Consider the following 19,953-nt stretch of genomic DNA (forward strand, 5'->3'; position numbering starts at 1 on the left):
TAAATACTTTCTTATTGTAAATTTTGTTCTTTAAAAATTGAAAAGTTACAGTATTTCAGACCACTGTTCTTTTTGTTTTGCTGACGTGCATACATACATGGCCATACATACATACTGATGCATACACACATTCACTGGTAACACCTGCAGCACAATGACCATTTTCTTCTAAAGCTCATTCAATGCTGCCTTCACAAGTAATCCATTCAAGTAATGTGAGAAACCAGAAGCAGTAAATGTCAGAGGATCATCACTGACAAAGGATTATTCAGAAAATCACTTCTTCAAAACACTCACACTCATGTCAGCTTCTGACTACAGCTTTAATTGCCCAGTAGAGGATCTTTGTTCAAGTTTGCTTGGAGAACCAATTTTTTGAGGCACTCCAGCTCAGACTGATCAATTTTATTAAGAACTGACAAACCTTCATAGACTAGAGCGTTCTCCATTGTAATACATCAGAATCAGACTCTGGATTTACACACAATTTCAACACAAAGTTACATGAACAGCACCTTTGACACTGGTTAGTTTTTTTCCCCTCTGATACAACAAAGGCTAAGCTAAAAAACCAGTTAAGTGATAAGAAAGGCAAAACAGCTACAAGTACAGCCAAAATTGAGAAACCATACAAACCATGAAACCAGATGATATACTATATCAGCAGGCTTCCACTGAAGAATAAAAAAGAAAAAACAGAAGCATGAAAGTTCTCCTGAAATGCAAAGGAGTGGGAGGAAGTGAAAGAGAGTGGAAAATCATGAACAGACTTAGAATTAAAATGTTTGAATACTTAAAGAAAAAGAATGGAAATTACATATGTAAAAAATCACCAGAAGGACTGATGAGTTGGAAATCAGAAGTCAGTTAGAAAGGTTTTCTCAGATCTTGGCAGTTAATGGACTTTGATGGACTACAATTTTAGAATTCTTAACAAAACTTCATTTCTCTTATCAAAGTCATCTCACTAGGATAATGAAACAATAAAAATTCTTCAGAATCACATGGGGGGGCAGGAGAGAACAAGAACTGAATTTTCGCATATCTAAAAATATGAGAAACTAAATTACTTCAAAAGATGTGAAAAGAGTTAGTTGCTAGTAATATTTTAGTAAGTAACATTTATCTAGTAAACACTGATGCATAAGAGATTGAAACAAACTGGGGATTTGTATTACTGTAAAACAAGCTTTCTGTAGCTGCCAAAGTTATCTTTAAAAAAAACAAAACAACAAAACTGTGTGACTTCTGCTGTATGTTGGAAGCTTAACAAAAAAGATCCCACCCACCCAAACAAACAAACAAACAAAAAAAAGCCCTTGAAAGCCAAAATCTTAAAGTATTCCATGAATTGACATTACATAGGCCAAGGGTGGTTCATGGGGATACTGATAAATAGAACAGAGAATTAAGACTACCTACTTAAAACAAATACTTACTTGTATATTGCAAATATATACAACCTCCCTTGAAGAGTTCTGTGACTCCTGCATTGAAGCCCAAGAAAACATGTAATAGACACTTATTTTCCTAAATTTTTTTAATACAGAACAAAACTAAAAACAACTGCATGACAAAAAATAACTCTCGCATTACTTAGGAAGGATTCTCCTTGCTATAGAGGGCCATGGGAATTTTTAAACAAAACTAACCATAGGAATTGCTTTTTCTTAAGAAAACCTGCTAAATAGTACGCAAAACACTAGGCAAAAAAAGTTATATCAAGTTACTTAGACCTGCTCAAAGCTCTTTTACTCTCTCACATTGGAAGTGAAGGCCCCCTTAGTCAAAAGTAAGATTTAAGTGACATTTTAAGTACAGATACCCTCATCCAGTTTTTTCCATACTTGGTCAAGTTTGTATGGATTTTTGCTATGAATTACTAAAGATGGAAAGAGTCTACAAAATAACTGTTCTGAAAACAAATGTCATATAAGGACGCATATACAACTCCAAGTGTCCTTTAATCAACCTTTTACTCTTAAAAAAGGATTTGAAATCATCTACTTCTCATGAAATCATGCTACTTCTCTGATTCTAAAAAATTAGGCATTTTCCAGTATCTCAAGCTATGTTCTTAATACTCCTTTAGAAACAAGACTAATCAAAAGCCAAATAAATATGTAAGCTCATGATCACGACACCCTCCTTGTCAGCAGATTATTTTTTTTCTAAAACAAAAAACAAAAAAACCAACCAACCAACCAAACAAAATCCCCAAACAACACTAGCTATCAGTTTTATAGAATCATAGAACAGTTAGGTTTGGAAAGGACCTTAAGATCATCTGGTTCTAACTCCCCTGCCATGGGCAGGAATACCTCACACTAAACCATATCACCCAAGGCTTCATCCAGCCGTATTCTATTTAAACCATCCAAAAGCAAAATTGCCTCTGACACCCTATGAGTAATTCTCTTAATCTGATCTGTAATGCCTAGTCTTTTTCTGCTGTTTCTATTTGGTTAGTCCCCACATTTTTCCATGTGGTTTGTAAGACTTCCACTTGCCTGCTTCATTTAATTCTTTGACTATGAAATATTTGCTCCAGTTTACTAAGACAGTTTTAAATTCTAATCCTATATAGAATGCTTGTTCCTAGTATGACTTCAAATTTTATAATCTATTTACATTCTACTCTGTTAGCATGACTGATACAAATAAAATACTATTTGTGATTTTATGATCTGCACTACAGAATTTCTTGCTTGGTTTTGGCCTCAGTTTGCACAAAAAAAACTCCAGATTGCTCAGATGGATAATTTAGGGTAAGTTGAATTATACATGATATCCAGTATTTATCAATGAGCATTTAAGTCATAGTTAGGCAATCAGCAAGTCTATTAACTGAGTGAAGGTAGTAATGCATTTAGAACAAACTGATTAGAAATTAAATTAAGTTGTGGAATTAAAACATGATGCCAAGACTCCTTTTTTGCTTCCCACTTTGAAAGAAAGGGGACCTACTTCAGTATTCCTGTTTGGGTTAGTGGGGAGGTTTTTAAATATAAGCTGCACATTATGTGTGGTTTAAACTGTGTCAACACACCTAGTTCTATTACAAGGCCTAGTTTCAATAATTGCTACAGCTCTAACATTCCGATCCTCTGAGATACAGTAGATGCTGAAACCATTAGTGTTCATAAGTATACAATCTTAAACATTCAATTAAACAGAGAAGTCCTTTGTGAGGCAAACCTTATGGTTAAAAATCTCAGTCTCAGACACACTGCCAGATGTAAATTCGGGGCAGTTTAAGTTAAGAAAACAGTTCTCTATATAGTAAAAAAAAAATAAAAAAGAAAAAAAACCTGCAAGCTCTTGCCAAAAGACGACCCTGATACTTTCCCAGCAGGCTTTCTGCTGACTGGATAAAGTCTATAGAGTTTACTGGATAAAGCTTCCATTGACTGGATAAAGTCTACCGAGATTTTTTGGCTTATAAGATAAACTATGCTCATATGGTCCTCTGCATTGCATCCTGCTGAGCTTCTTATAAATTTATTTATTGAGCTTCTTGTAAAATATTGCCACAGATGTAACAAACACAACACCCCCCCCCCCCAGTTCATATCTAATCAGCAACTCTTCTCATGAAAATATTTAATATAGAGTAGAATATCAATCTTGAATATTATTATATATGAAAAAATACTAAGATTTGTGCCTCTTCCTAAAAAAAACATCTTTTTCAGGTTATGAAACAAGAATCCTGCAGAAGAATTAGTATGTGTCTAATCTCAACTTGGAACTTCAAGCAGACAGTATGTATTTGTGTTGATTTCATAAATATGAACACAAAGGTATGAACAAAATCTATTATTCACAGATCAGCTTTTCACTATAAAATCAAACTTGTGACATCATGAAATAAGAAAGAAGAGATACTATATAATAAATAAATTCACAATAATTCAGTAGTTTCAACTAACGAAACAGAATAATGCTATGACTATAACAGCATTTGAAGAAGAAATTAAATGTATAGTTTAGAAATAGACCAATATTTTTAAAATTACATATTCTTTCTAAAAGCAGCTGTAGCTAGCAGTTCTGATTAACACACAAATAATTAAAAACAAATACTGTGTTTCAAAAAGGTTCCATTATCTTAGCTTGACATTTCAGAATTCTGAATCACTCCAGGAATGCCATTCCTAATGACAAACCCAAAGTAAACTTTAGGTGCATAAGTGAAGGTGAGAGAACTCAGACACACACATTCCTATTAAATCTCTTTCTATAACTGTACAGATATATCTTTATAACATTTATTACTCATGCAAAAGGCAGAGAATTAGGCAGATGAGAAGCACATATTCCATTCCTCTGCTCTCACAGAAAACGGGACCTTTGCATAGCTTTCTCAAGAACAAACCATGGAACATCCTCGAGAAAATGGCATTCATGATAAACACAGACAAAGCACAGCAAGAACTATAAATTCTAAAAACACAAAAAACCAACATTAACCTAAGACAAGACTTTTATATGTTATGTACCTACTACATATGCCAAATACACATACTTCCTATGATTTGGATGGATTGTAGTGGCACACATACCCTAACCTGGAGCACATACTATTCTCCAATTAAGGATAGAAGGATTAAGTCCAAAGGCACTATTTTAAATTTTTCTTTTACCACAAAGTTGTGAGGTGTTCTGAAGTCCAAGATGGGCTTGAAGCCCCCTGACTTTTCAGGATCAGGAAGTACCTTCACTAAAATCCTTTCCTTGTTCCTCTTGTGGTGCAGGCTTTATAAATCTGCATTTAGAAGGGAAAAAAAATCTGGTTCAGAAGAGCAGAAAGACTTTATGTATGCCATACCACTTCAGTCTTTGCCTTGAGAGCCTTGGACTAACTACAGTATTGCCTCAAAGCTAATCCAGGAGGCTGAAGGGGCGAGTGCCTGGAAGAAAAGAAATAATATACAAATATACTGTAACTGTGTATCTTCTACTTCCAAAACTGCTTCAACAAGTACATGCATACAATGAAGATCTTTCAGCTGTATTCAATTTTTCACTAGCATACGCCTTCATAATGAAAACTCTTAGGGTTATTTTTTGTTTGTTTGCTTGCTTGGCAGGTTTTTTTTCTTTTTTGTTTTGTTTCTTTGCTTATTTTTTAATTCTTTTTTAAACAAACCCTCCTCCGAAGTATGCTTACTTAACCTATTCTTTCTGCATTTTCATTACAAACAGTGTTTTCAGAAGAACCCAGAAATCTCTTGTAACTTCACAATCTGATTGTGATTGTGCTGGTACTGCAAAACCCAACAAAAACTTGATATTCTGTGTACTGAAATGGAAATCTTAAATTTGTGCAGTTTTGAGAAGCTGCAAAGTTTCTACAAATGCTACAAACAGTGTTAACTTATTTACTGGTTTAATTTTGCAACTGCAAATTCAAAACAGTAATCAAAAATACTTAGAACAGGCTGGTTTATCAACAAAGACAGACCAATAACTGAAAAGTTTGGTTTATATGAATTTTCATGCACTGAAAAATTAATGGTTAAAAGTTTGAAATTAACAACTTTTAGGACAACTCGAATTCAGAAGCATGACAGTCAAAACTGAATTTTGAAAAATAAAGATTAATTCCACAAAAAGCTTTGGAGTCCTATGAACTGCAAATCAAAGCTGTTTTTTTCCTATTAATAATGAAAATTTCTAACTCCTCAAAAAATGTACAACAGTTCAGTTTTAAACAGCTATAACTTATGTCAAAACAGGCATTCCTCTCTTAGCTTACTTGTTGGGTTTGTTTCCAAAGTTCCCAGAAAAACTTGTAGCAAAATGTAAACCACCAGTACCAGAAGTCAGTTCAGAGATGAGCCTGCATGTAGCGTGATTAACGCAAGAAGCAGGAAACTTACATGGTCAAAATGAATATCTCTGAACAACTGCAGTGACCTTATCGAAAGAGTAGGAATTAAGAGACCAATGTGCCACATCCCTCACTTCCTCTCCCATTAGACACTGTCAATGGAGAATTTGCACGTTTTGTCATAAAGGTAGTTGCACAGCTAAATTCCACCTATAAAGCAGAACAATCATACCCTTCTTTTGATTTTTGTCGTTTTAAAGTAACCACTTTTTCTAGAATAATTGTTACTGAAATATTTATTTCATGTTTACATTAACTGACGTTTCAGGATTCAGAGGACTGAGTTACTCTGTGTCAGTCAAAAATTTCATTGCCTTTGCAACAGCTTTCTAAATACCCATACAATTTAGTCAAAATGACTTGGAGTTGACTACAAACAGAACATGCTCATAGCAGTCACAGATCACCTCAATTCTAGTAAACTGACCAGGCAGCAGTATGCTTAAATTAACACTTCAAAGTAATTAAAATAAAAATAAAAATAAATTAGGCTGTATTCAGCCTAAGCATCTAGGGTATTGGAAACTAAAAAGTACAGCTCTAAGCAACCATTCATCCTGTCCATATCCCATAAAGTTACTGATACAGCAGTTTCACTGACAAAAATATAACAAGGTTGTGCATATTGCTATCACTATTTCATCCACTAAAAAAATAAAACTTGGTTTGGTTTTGTTTGGTTGTGGTTTTTTTTCCCATTTGTTTTGCTTTGCTTTTGTTGTTTCGGGTTTGGTTTTCTTTCCTCTACAGGGGAAAAAGTGTGCTTATTAATTATGTATGAACTACAACAAGTATTTTTGGTCTCATTTTGAATGTTACTCTATTCCTCCTTGTTTTCTTTAAGCATTTTTCCCCTCATTGACACTTGAAAATACCCTTGTTTCAACTGCCTGTGTTTTTAAAAACTGTTTCAGTATATAACTAGAAATGCATATGCCTCAGAAATCAAGAAACATAAAGGTAACTAAAATGCATATTACTAAAAGGTCAAATGCTTTCAGAGCATCCTCCCCTTCTAACCAAAGGAGAGAACAACTGTTTACATTGATTGTACCAACACACAGGCAACACACGTCAAAAAAACCCAGCAAAATACCCACCACCAATTTTGAAGTTGCCAAATAGGAGTCTTAAAACAATACCCCAATCCAGTCACTTTCTAGGATCAGAAAGGCACAGTTCCTTTGATGTGAAGCTTTATTCTATTGCTTCGCATAATATTAGCTTTCCCTTTTGGCATATTATACCAACAAAATTTCTTTCTTAGGCAAATTATCCTGGCTGTCAACTTCCAGACAAATACGATAACATACACTGTTCTGACAAGAATTTTCACCTTTGCTCACTAGTCTCTATTGCACATTAAACTTAGTAACATGGCTTTGACATCTACATTATAGTATTGTTTTGTGAAAGCAGTGGGTATACCTGCCAAGGAATTTTTGAAAAGGTAACCAACATGCAAAATCTTAAATCATAATTTCATTTCTCAAAAAAAGATTACAAATTTTGGACCTAACAGGATGAACATATCTTACACCACAACTCTGTTAATCACAACCTTATGCCAAAACCTGCTCAAAGATATTGAAGTAAGGATAACAGCACAGATAATTTTGTATCCTCTATCTGGAAAAATTAAACTTTCTTTTTTTAAGGGTGGTTGTCCCTTAACTGCTTAATGCTTCAACAGATCTTTGAAGAAATAATTGATTACAGTGTATCCTACTCAGAACTAATCCCCCAGGTAACCTAAATATTTCAACTACTGAAAAATGTGTCTGCTAAGCTAGTAAACTAGCCTGTTAAGTAGGGTATTAAGCTATTCCTGTATGATTAGCTGACAAAAATAATCTGTGTGTATTGTTGACTTAGCACTAAACAAAATACGAAATCAATGATACTTACAAATCTTTCAATATCACAGTATCTTCAGTTCAGATGTTATGCCGTACATCAGGCTTGTAAAGCCTGAGCAATGGAGCACAGTACCGAAACTGCCCAGCCAGGTTCAGCAGAAAAAAAAAAAAAGGTAGGGGCGGGGGGAAGCCTGACTGATACTCTCAGATTTCATTTGGTCCTAAGTTCACCATGTTATGCTAAAAAATACTACTACAAAATCCAGTTTGGTACAGACAGCCAATTCAGCTATTTGGTCATGTATCGCATTCCCCTGCAATGCTGTTTCCAGAACACAGTAGACGCAAATAGCAAGGAAATCTTACCCCTCACACTGTCAACATATCCTTTATCAACAGCCAGCAGCTTAACCTGGACAGCACGAGGTTCAAAACCACACCCTTCCCCCTTCTCCATCCCTCTCCCCTCAAAGTCCAGTGGGTGCAAATCTTTTGCCATTTGGGAAGTATGACCTCTGGCTGATTATTCCCAGGAAGCAATGATCATATCAAAGAACATGTCTGTCACAAAAGTATGATGCAGCATCCAATTTAACAGCAAAATCACAGGTTTTGTCTCCAATACACACTTTAATAACTGTTGATTTCAGAAGACAACAAAAGTAGTTCCCTATCTATTTGCATATTACCCTGTGAAAGCTTTGGTTTTCAGATGGAAGTAGTTTGTTTTTTTTTAAGCATGCAAATTAATTATCAGTTAAAGGGGTTGTATGTAATTTAAGACACTGTAACTTTAATACTCCAAAGCCTGACTTGTAAGACCACTTAATTATTCAAAGTCACAGTAAGACACTAAATACTCTATGTTCCTATTTCCCTGGAATAAACACTTTTTAGTTTTTCTTTTTTTTTTAAAAAACCTACAGATTCCTATAAAGATTTTATCAGAGCCCTACAGAGAAGAGATGCATAAGTGGGGGGAAACAATATCAAATATATTAAGAATTACATCTACTTAGGAGCAGTCTGGAAGGTACTTCTTATCTACATAATCTGGACCTACTTCACACTAGGACAATGACTGCTGGAAGATTTTTCCTTCTTTTCTTTTTTTCTTTTTTCCCTCATGTAACCAAGTTGTACTAGCTTTCCTGTACAGGCTCTTCATTTCAGACAGTTTTCACACTGACTACGATATTCACAAACAGTGAAGAGAACACTCAACTAAAAAACATCAGAAACAAAGGTTGGATGAGAGAGCAAAAGGCATACTACCAACTACTTTCCTGTTAAAAAGCAGGTCAGATTTGAAATTGATAGTATCAACTCAGTAAAATAAGATATAATACAAAAATTGATTGAAAGTACTAAAAAAGGCATTATCTTATGAGCTTCTCATCAGTAGCTCTCCAAAATTACAGGTGATATGAACCAAACTTTTACAAGAATAATCAACTGACAATATAGCTGTTTTTTTTTTTTCTTTCAAAATCACAACAGAGAAATGCAGAACTATGAAAGGCTAAATATTCAGCCAATTAAAGTAACACCTTGCCAGTTACATTAACTTAATTTCTATCCCACATAATGATATATTAGAATATATTAACAGAAAGAAACCTAAAGATTTCATGCTACAGACATGAACAATAAAGATAATTATGAATAGAGGATAACTAAATAATAAAGTTCTGGAAAGAATGAGTATTTTCACAGTATTGATGTGTCCAAATTTGAAATGAAAAATCAGTTTCTGTGTTAGAGCTTAAAACTTTGATCTTTAAACACAGTAATCCTTAACAAAAAATGTATCGAGTTTAATATTCTACTGAAATTAACATTTCACATCTTTACTGGCTACTAAAAAATTCAGATGCACAGTTATAATATTCACATACCAGATTTAAAGCAAGTTACTGACTCAGCTTACATACCACTTTTCACAATGGTAATAATATTAGTGGAGATATTCAAACTATAAGAAGAGATAAATTTAGGAGCCTAAAAACACTAAGCTCATTTTTATCACAGAAAATAATTGAACAGATACTGAAATGAAAATGTTAACAAAGGAAACATGAATTTCTGTGCATTTAAGCATCATTTTGGAAGTGTTTACAAACAGGAAGTCATTACAAAAAATAAAACCACCATATTTTCAGGCAGCAATATCAATATTCCCTTGTAATCTTTCTCTTCCCCGTCTTCCTCACACATTTTTTGCTCTTTATTCTATCTCCCATAAATCTTTACGGTACCAGACAGGTTAAAATTAGCAATTATCTATCAACATTATCGTTGTAGTAAGTTTAGAGAATAGCAGGAAAAGGCTGCTAGAATAATTTTAAAATAAAATTGCTTGACATGTACATGTACTTTATATATGACTTAGAGGAAAGAGAAACCCAAGCAAATGCCTGAACTGCATGAACACCAAAAATGAAAAAACTTACTTAGCATTCTAGGCAAAGAGATAAGAGGAACAGTGGATGCAAACAAAAGCCATATCAGGGGATGGAAAGCATATAGGGAAAATTTCAACAGCTAACCTAGGCAAAGAAAGCAAAAAATTTAAAGCCATTATCAAATGGCAAGGATGATCTACTTTAAAACTAGCCTTCAGCCAAATATTTACATACAATCTTCTCCCAGTGGAGAAATCTGAAGGGATATTTTGAAAAAGTTAAAAGGCCTTATTTAAATACATAGCAATTCACCTGAGTTTTTTATCATTTTGAACAACTTTATTAATCTAGAACTCCAAGAGAAAAAAAAATCCTATTAAAACAAATAAATAAATAAATAGTATGCAGGTCTGCATAACTGCTCTAGAAAAAAGTTTTATTAATACTAAACATATACAACACATTATATTTATTTAAATTTAGAGGACTGAAGACAGCTTCCCCCAAAAGCTGACAAGGACTAAGCTTTGCATATTTTCCCAAAGAATCTATTTAGAATTTTTTAACAATAGAAGTTAACCATTCTAAATAGTCCGACACCTTCATGAATTAGGTATGTAAGTTTTATTAGCTTGGCACAAGCTAGAACTAGAGAAATGAAATACTAATTATCAGCAAAAATAGCATTCACTTTTTAAATGAATCTTAAAGTCTTCTGGTCTGTAAGCAAAACAATGCATATTACTTAATTTACACACACAGCAGCTCTCATATCCATACATCTTCACTTTATTCGCATTAGTTGACTTATAATGAATTTTTAAGTTATTTCAGGTTAGACACTGAATGGTCATGGTAGGATGTCAGTTTAAACTGAATACTCAAGAACTACAAACACAGAAGTAAGACCTCTTAATGTAATAGAAAGCTCGAGTTCACAAAAGAGAATCCTAGTTCATCTTCTACCTTAATTTTAAAGAAAATCCAGCATTTATATATTGCAATTTTTAGGCCTTTTAAAAACTAAAGTTTTGCTCACAGTATTGAGCCATGTGTGATTATTTTAGTTAGAATTTTCTACTGCTGCTCTCAAGCATAATTCATTAACTATTACAATACTTTAAAAGCATACGCTAAACAGCCCATTTTAATTGCTGCAGCTGAATTAGTGGTGAGAAACTTCTGTAACTTACTGTGTCCTATTTCAACTAGACATAATAGTATTAGCATAATATGCCAAACTACCTTTTTACCTTTTTTTAATTTTTTTTAAATTTTACTTATATTCTGAGTAACAGAGGTAAATTGAAGTTAAAAAAAATAAGTGACATAAAAAATTAAGTGACATAAAAAAACTACTAGGTAGTAAAATCACACACATTACTCAAAGAATCTCAGACACTAAGTAAAATGTAATTTTTTTACCTTGGTTGTGATGTCAGCTTTATAACTGTCTTGTGTGGCAAAGAATCTTGGCCAGACTGGGTGTCATCCTACAAGAGAACATCTTTGAATTTGATTTTGTACACATTTAAACATATATGAGATTTGTCTATTATATCACCTTTACGATGTACAAAACCATGCTAGCCTGACCCGCAAACCATACCATAAATTAAGACCTATTTTAGCACTTAACATAGGACGACCACAAAAGTTTATAAAGTACTTCAGATTGACAAAATAAAAGGCTTAATTTAACCAATTCATTGAGAAAGATCTGCTTTCTTTAATGTCTCTTATTTGATACGAGTATCAAATCATCATCCCCAAGTTTTCATTTTTGCATACATGATAACTGCTATCCTCCTTCAAATTTTGCAAATACTTATGAAGTTTTTCCTTGCTATAAAGTTACTCTCTGAAACTCTAGACTCCTATATACTCATTACAGGGATTTAGAGTTCAGTTTTCTTTCAGATCTCGTAGTTACCTTATATAGTAGAAGAAAATTTTCCAAACCCATGATTTATAATGCATGATTTTTTATGGGATATTAACTACTTGAAGAATTGTTTCATAATACTGATGAATTCTTATATTTCACTAGTTTCTTATGTTTCTCTTTTCTTAAATACAGTATGACACAGTGCTCATTTCATATGAGAAAAGGTAGTGACACACTAGTGCTGTGACTGCTGCATTAATCTTTATATAAGAGAACAGACAAGCTGTTGATGTACTGTTATATTCTTATTGGTTCATATAATAGTGACAACCATAGACTCTGCAATTCAAGTATAAAGCTCCCAGTTCCTCAGAATACTCAAAAACATGTTCAAAACCATGTTTTTCAATCCAAATATTGCCACTTGAAGATTTTTTTTTTCCTCACATAAAGAAATAGGAATGGTGCAATGGTTAAATAGCTTTACTTTTATAGGTTGGATCTCATCTTATTGGTTGGATCACCCAGGGACCTCCAAGTTTATTCTATTTTTGAGTATACTGTCTTCCAAACAATCTAGTTTTTGTTTACTAATGTAGAGTCTGTACAACTTATACATGATGTACGAAGTATTCACGTATCAGCTCAGAAAAACATGATGCTTTTGTGTGTAACACAAGCAGTGCCATTCTGGAATCTTTCCATCATGTCTTATTTCCACATTCCTTTTTTTCTGGCTTCAAGAAGGGAAATATTCTCCTGGTTTTACCTACTATCTACTGGAATGCTGCTACAGTCTTGCTCTACTCTTCTGACCATGTGTTTTTTAGTTCTACACCCCCTAAGACAACAGCCATTTTCAATCTTAAGTGTTCTGCATTTACCTTTCTCAAATTCCTTGGCATTTATTCCAAATGCCCATCTCCAAGCAACTCCTGATATCAGCTTCCATCAGCCACAAAAATACCACAACTATTTAAACAAGTGCCTTTGAACTTTCTACTTGCTCATGGTTTGCAAAAGGTTTTTTGTAAACATGCTGAAGTTCTCCTATTAGCATTCTACAAATCACATATAAAAACCCTTTTGTGTCATAACCAAAGTACTGTGGGAATATTAGATTTATGACATGCTGCAGTCACTGTATATCACATAGATAAATCATAATCTACTTTCATAATCACCCTTTTTTTCCCTGTTTCATAAAGGTAAAAAATTAATCGAAAAAAGAATTTTCTTTTTTATTTCTGCTTTCACAGTGGTAATAATGGGTTTGACTTAGTATGTTCCTAGACAATATACAGTTTAACCAGCAACTGGTACCTATATAATTTAGTGCTATTAATCCCATGAAGAACAGGAACAATGAAAGTTCAGCAAAATGTAACATCACAACATTCTCCTATATAATTCAGAACAACTTCAAAATATTCTTACTGTCGGAAGGTGCATATTCATTTTGTTAGCACATCCATTTTTATCCAGCCAAGATAAATATTACATGCTTGTGGCACACCCACATAGTACACACCCACAGGTACATTAATGCAGCACATACATGTACATTAGGATCAAGGACATAAAACCCCTGAAAAATGGGCAGGTGGAAAGGGGTTGTGTTGTTCTGAGTTGGTTTTTTTTTGGGGGGGGGGGAGGGGGTAAGGGGGCAGGGGTGAGGGTTTTGTTTGTGGGGTTTTTTTGCTTTTTCTAATATACATGACTTTTTAATACACATGACTTTTTTTAAATATACATGACTGGAAGAGTAATTCAAGGTATAAGATATCTGGCATATTTAAGCCAGCAGAATAAATGTCATGTAAGTTATAAGTCTGAGATAATCATATAAAAAAATCTGCCTTGATACTTCCATGTTTATGCACAAAGAAATTAAAGTGTCTCATTTTCTTTCTGTCTCAGGTGTATGGAGTTCAGTAGGATTCCCAAGACTACTTAGCTATCTCAACAGGAAACTGTTGTGAAAAAAACTAAGAATTTTGAAAGGAAGCAATATTAGAAAGTGTGTTTCACCAAGGTGCTCTTCACTGTAAAATGGGTCTCAAAGTGTTATGCAAGCATCGGTTGCCGACTATCACTGGTACATTTCTCCTTCAAATGATTTCAGCCAAGATAAAAAAGCACAAAGTCTTGCTTAGACCTCGTCTTGCAAATTCATCATAGGTTTATGTTCAGGATGGAAATTTTCCTCATCCTACATTTGTAAGCAATAAGTAAAGTCAAATTACAGGATGCTTATCGTATGCATGTCACAGAAGTCACCAACAAATCTATGCCAACAAGAAAATTAGAATACCTGGGTTTAGTATGTGATTCACAAAGTGGAGCAAAATAAGCCCATTTAATTTAGATGTCTGGGTTTTTTTTCAATATTAACTGCTGAAGTTTCCTTCAGTATCTTCTTTTAGTATGAAACTCATTAGTAGCAGATTTCTGAGCAGGTACCAGCAGCAAATTTTATTCTAACTTTTCCTTGGCCACTCAAACTGTACTGAAAAGACATAGTTCGCATTTCATGTTTGGAGGAAATCAAGAAAGATAGCTCACCATCTTCAGGAACGGAGTTGATGTATCATAATTATAAGCACTTTTATCCTTTAGGATAAGAATATGAGCAGAGTCAGTTATCACTTTCTTCAAGTTCATTATTGAATGGAAAAGCCTGTTAATATTTTAAAGTCTTAGTTAGTTTTTGGTTATTTTCATTCAATGTGGTAACATCAAAATTTAAAAAGATTAGTGAACTTAAAAGTATGAGTTACACAAAAATATTTTTTTAAGTCATCATAGCATGAAATAAAGTACAGCTAGTTGCAGTAGGTAACCAGGCTGCAGAATATAGAAATATTCTGAATTTCACTATATTCCTACCTTGCATACCAAAAATTAGGTGCATCGCCACCCCACTTTTACACTAAAAAATTAATATTCTCAAATACCAAGTACTTTTTCAAATGCTAACCTTATGAAAGTTTGCAGTTCATATGTTTGATTTCCAGCATCTATAGTTCCAGGGGAAAAAAACCCTGGAACACTGCACAAGGACTGCCTTTAAGCAAGATTAGAATAACAATCAGAAACATAAAAATTTAAATTTATCATTATTTCTATTGCTTCAACCAACACAAGGTTTACAAATTCTTAAATATAGAGCTGTGTCATTTTATTTGTAAAGTGATAGAGCCTTTACTTTACTCTCTCATAAGCAAGTGCATTGCACATGTTTATACCTATATACATATGCCATATTAAAAAAATATGAAACTTAAAAATATTTGTAATGAATACAGTAGTTTAAATCAAGAAAGAGTATTTTAGAGGCATCTAAATAACTTAATGAACATGCTCTACCATCAACCATCTACCATTCTCTACCTCAATTAGTAAAACTTACTAGTACTTAACTTTCCAATATGCAACAATTTTCTGAATGAACGCATAATTAAAGCATACATCTATGTACACAGACATACTTATGTATGTTGCTCTTCAAAGATATTCCACAAAGTAGCTAACAGAATAATTTGTCAATGCTCAGAAAACAACTACCCACCAGATACAACAGCAATGAACAACAGACTAAGTAGAAGATCAGCAACATGAAAAAGATTTTCCACATTGAAGAAAGATAGGTATCTGTGGTGGATTTTCCAAAGAACATACACTTAAATTAGCTTGTCTTCTCATCATTGTTTTAGCTAAGGCAGACATAAAATCTTCTAATATACAATAGCTACTGCATAAAATAATAGTCTTGTTATTAAAGAACTGTTGGTATTGTGTCTACCTAGCTTCTTTTGAAACTTCAGAAATTTTGTTTGAACACCAGATTTTTTTATTCAGAGGATTAAAAAAAATTCATAATAAAAGAACGCAAGTAATCACATCAATTGCTTTTGTACAGCAGTACTGCAATTGCAGTACTGAGCATGTTGCTAGCTATAGCAAAATTACATCTCTGGAATAAATACTTCTATTTTTATAAAAGAAAGGGAAGTTAAGATTCAATTTTACATATGCATAATAAATTACCTAGTGCCATAATCCACAACTACCCAATCTTTAGATGTTCCAGTAATAGCATCATGATGCTGAAAGAGTCCAAGGTTCCTCCTAGCTTCTGTCAGCAATTTATAGTTACCCACGGAAGGAAATACACTCATTTTCTCATATTTACTGGCCTGTACCAAAGCCAAGGAGTAGAGGATTTCAGCTGCCCTGGAATTGCAGAGAAGAATCAAATATTTATATAGGTTTAAAAACCAAAAAAAGCAACACAAGTTTTACCTGAATAATAAACTGATTTTTGTTTGTTAGGTATTTTCTCATGCCTCATTCTGAAAGTTCTTTAAACATTAATCTTGTACTTTTTAGCCTGTTTCTAGCTTCAAACAGTATAAATCATTGCTACGCTTCATCATCAACTGGCTTTGTATCTTGTAAGCTTCCTGCAAGGCTTCAGTGATGAAAAATACAGATTTAAAATAAAAATGACATTTCAAAGTAACATATAATTTTCATACATGTGTGAGGTGTACAGATCTGACCTCACAATGATACATTAATAGACGGCCTTACACGAGACAGACAATTTTAATTTCAAAAAGCAACTTAAAAAAATGATTCTCTTAAAGGAATATATTAATCTGTACACTCTGTATCATACGTATTCCGCCATTTGTACTTTAAGCAAACTAAATTGTCCTACAGACTTAGGCAGCTCATACACTTTCTCAATATACCTTCACCTGACCAATGAGAATACAGGATTCAAAAACCCAGACTGAACGGATTGCAGAGCCTCTCCCACTACTTATACAAAAGCCTATCACCAAAATATTACCATTAGGTTCTCATTTGCTTTATGACAACCCAAATTTATTTTATAAATAAAAAAAACAGCTAAAATTGCCAGGAATTTTGAATATCTAAATAACGAAGATGCCTGTGGAAATTCTAGGAAACCATCCGTTAACTTTTTTCTTATCTCATTTTTCTAAAACATTACAGTTCAGTTTTTTAAGTCCAAAAAGTCCCAAATTCATTAAACTTTGAATTCAATGAAGGTTTCTCAAGCATACAAAGAAACCAAGAAGATACACGTTAATGTTATAAAAGCTAAGAAAACAAATTACCGTATGTTCTTGAAACAATTATAAAATGAACATCTAAGCATGTATATAAAAAAAAAAGCAAAACACATTAACTTTTACACATGTTGTCAGAGACTGCACATGTTCAAATTAAAACTAGGTACAGGAACAAACTTTATAATCATACTCAACTTGGGTTTTCAGATTGTGCATTTATATTAGCTGTTAACACAAGAAGTTCCTTTGGATTCAGTTTGGTATCTGTATTTTTCAATCATACAGGTGATAATTACACAAAAATTGCAAATGGCATACGTCAAACTAAATGGCACACTGAACATATTAATTTCATATGTGCATTTCACTGAGCATATTCATTGCTCAATTCATTTTTGAACTGTCAATATTTGAGGAATAGGATGAGATTTTGCTCTTAGAGGTAAGATAACTGCTCAGAAGCTACACAAAAAAAATCAAGGTGTTAAAAGTTGTAACTCCTGTTTATTACTAGTGTACTTAATGGCTGTGATTTTGACATGGCTTAGTCTGATTCTTAGCACATTCCTCCGACTTTCTTCTATTACAGCTGAACTTGAAAGGAAAACAAGTATATTGTAGTTAAAGGCATCAGATTCATCTAGTGCATAATGCCTGAGAGTGTTACACCTTTTTTAAAAAAATTGACCTAGCAACAAAACACTGGCCTAACTGCAGCTATAAAGAGAAAAATAAATTTTAGTCCCCAGATAACTGCTTAGATTTTTCGCATACAATCCACATCAATTCCTCGTTTTGAAAACAAAAACAAAGAGAAGTCCATTATCTACAAACAATGAAAAAGCCTTAAACCCAAAAGAAATTACATAAAAAAGAAGCTGTATAGTAAATACACTTTGAGCTCATACTGCTTCACTTTAAACCCACTGTCTATAAGGAGCACTTAGAATTCCTTTGACTCTCAGAAAAATAATTGATAATGTTTTACAGATCCATTTAAGTACATCAGTCTCTTAGATTCAGAATCTTCATTTCAAGATACAATATTATTCTAAACATTTTAACGATTCACTGCTCAATGAAAGACTCTCAGATGTGAAACCGCAAAAAAACATTTTGTTAGAGAGCACCTTAAGCATTTTTTTCTCTCTAATATCTTTCCATAAAACTTGTATATAGCCTTATTTTTTTTTTCACCTTTATTTCAAACTGTTGCAGAATACCTCAAATAGTTACCACTTTGTTTTAATTTGTCACTGTTTTTCTACCGAACAGGACACTGCAAATAGGCTGAAATGTCCTTCAATAATTGCTCAAAGCTTAATAATTGCTTCAATAATTGCTCATTAGGTTACATTTAGGTTTACTTTATATTCAACCTAAATAATATTTTTTTTCCCCCAAGAGTTTCTTAACTCTAAAGATATGGTCTTTTCTATCCAGTTGCAGAGTCAGAAGTATCGCTGTAGCTTTTGTCCTACTTCTGAACTACTTCAATCATTTTTTTTGGCTGACTTCCAATATTTTTCCCTGATATACTGGTAAAGAGTGAAATCACAAAATGCACTCCTACCCTGTCCCCAAATATGCTGTTGTTCTTTGCATCTTTCATTATTACATTAAGCAAACTTCTGGGCATCGAGTTCATCACTCTTCAAACTATAATTCACCCATCTCTTACTTAAGATTAAAAATCTATTATGTCATCAATTATGTTAATCTCTATTACAAAATCCTTAAACTTTCTTGAACTTTCTTTAATGCATAACCCCAAAACTTTTTTAAAAGCAGAAGAAACCCAACTAACCAAGTCTTTTTACTTAAATGACCAGCCATCATAGCAGGTCCTGAGGTTGAACGTTTCCTAGCTATTAAGTAGCCATGAAGAACTTCTTACTCTTTAAAAACTCTTACGCTTTAAAAGCATTTATTCTTGGTAAAGAACATACACACATATATATTTACCTCATTTTCATAGTTCATTCCCCTGCATATATATACATACACTTACATATACACAGTAGACAGACAGATAGATACAAGTTAGCTTGAAAAAAAACCACAAAAAATTTAATCCCAAGGTTGGGGAAAGGGTGTTATTAAATACAATCATAATGTATTTCCTCTGACTTCAAAGAAAATAAAAAATGAAAGACAGAACTCTGAACTCTGCTGTTCTCAAAGCTAATATATCATCCTCAAAGATTTTCCATGTCTATGAAAGCAAAATTGTCCCTAAATGTGATACTAAAACTGGCAAGAAAAAATCTGTAATTATTTTTCTTACATGTTATTCATAGTAGATAATGAAGGATGAAAAACTTCCCAGGCACATTTTTAGAAACATGCTTTGTTTTGTTTTAGTTCATGTAACTGAAGGTTTTAAGTTTTCTTCCAGAGATTGTTTACCTGTAAGTCCGGCACCATTTTCAGAAATTAAAGGTAAGCGAAGCTCTTACATGAAGAAATCTTTTAACAGTGTAAAGTTGTAAATACTACAAAGGTAAGTAAAGTGACACTGTTCATACTTAAGAAAAAAACTCCAGAAAAATGGCAATAAAGGAAGCACATTCCAAACTTCTGTTTTAAATACTGCCGAAGGCAGTACTGTCAACTTCTCCTTACTGTATTATTTTTACATTCTTCTGCCAAAGGGATCCTAGCCTTGCGTTTTGTCGTACCTCTCAGCTTTGGTCTTATTTTTCTTCTCCTTCCTGATAGTCTTTGGCTTCTTTCTTCCCTGCTTTTCCATTTGTGAAAATTCTCCTTCCTCGTCAATGCAATACCTTCAAAGCTA

At 33.3% G+C, this 19,953-nt stretch overlaps 1 protein-coding gene across 1 annotated transcript in view; it reads right to left on the reverse strand.

Moving 5' to 3' along the window:
* The window catches only part of MAN2A1 (mannosidase alpha class 2A member 1), a 116,929-nt gene that overhangs the window by 49,849 nt on the left and 47,127 nt on the right, over nt 1–19,953 (reverse strand). Inside the window, exons 10-12 of the mRNA XM_005141196.2 lie at nt 16,099–16,284; nt 14,614–14,728; nt 11,586–11,653 (exon numbers count right to left, since the gene is read on the reverse strand). Coding sequence (XP_005141253.1) covers nt 11,586–11,653; nt 14,614–14,728; nt 16,099–16,284 — 369 coding nt within the window. The remainder of the gene's footprint in view (nt 1–11,585; nt 11,654–14,613; nt 14,729–16,098; nt 16,285–19,953) is intronic.

This window comes from Melopsittacus undulatus, chromosome Z (assembly GCF_012275295.1).
Source record: "Melopsittacus undulatus isolate bMelUnd1 chromosome Z, bMelUnd1.mat.Z, whole genome shotgun sequence".
Taxonomy (NCBI): domain Eukaryota; kingdom Metazoa; phylum Chordata; class Aves; order Psittaciformes; family Psittaculidae; genus Melopsittacus; species Melopsittacus undulatus.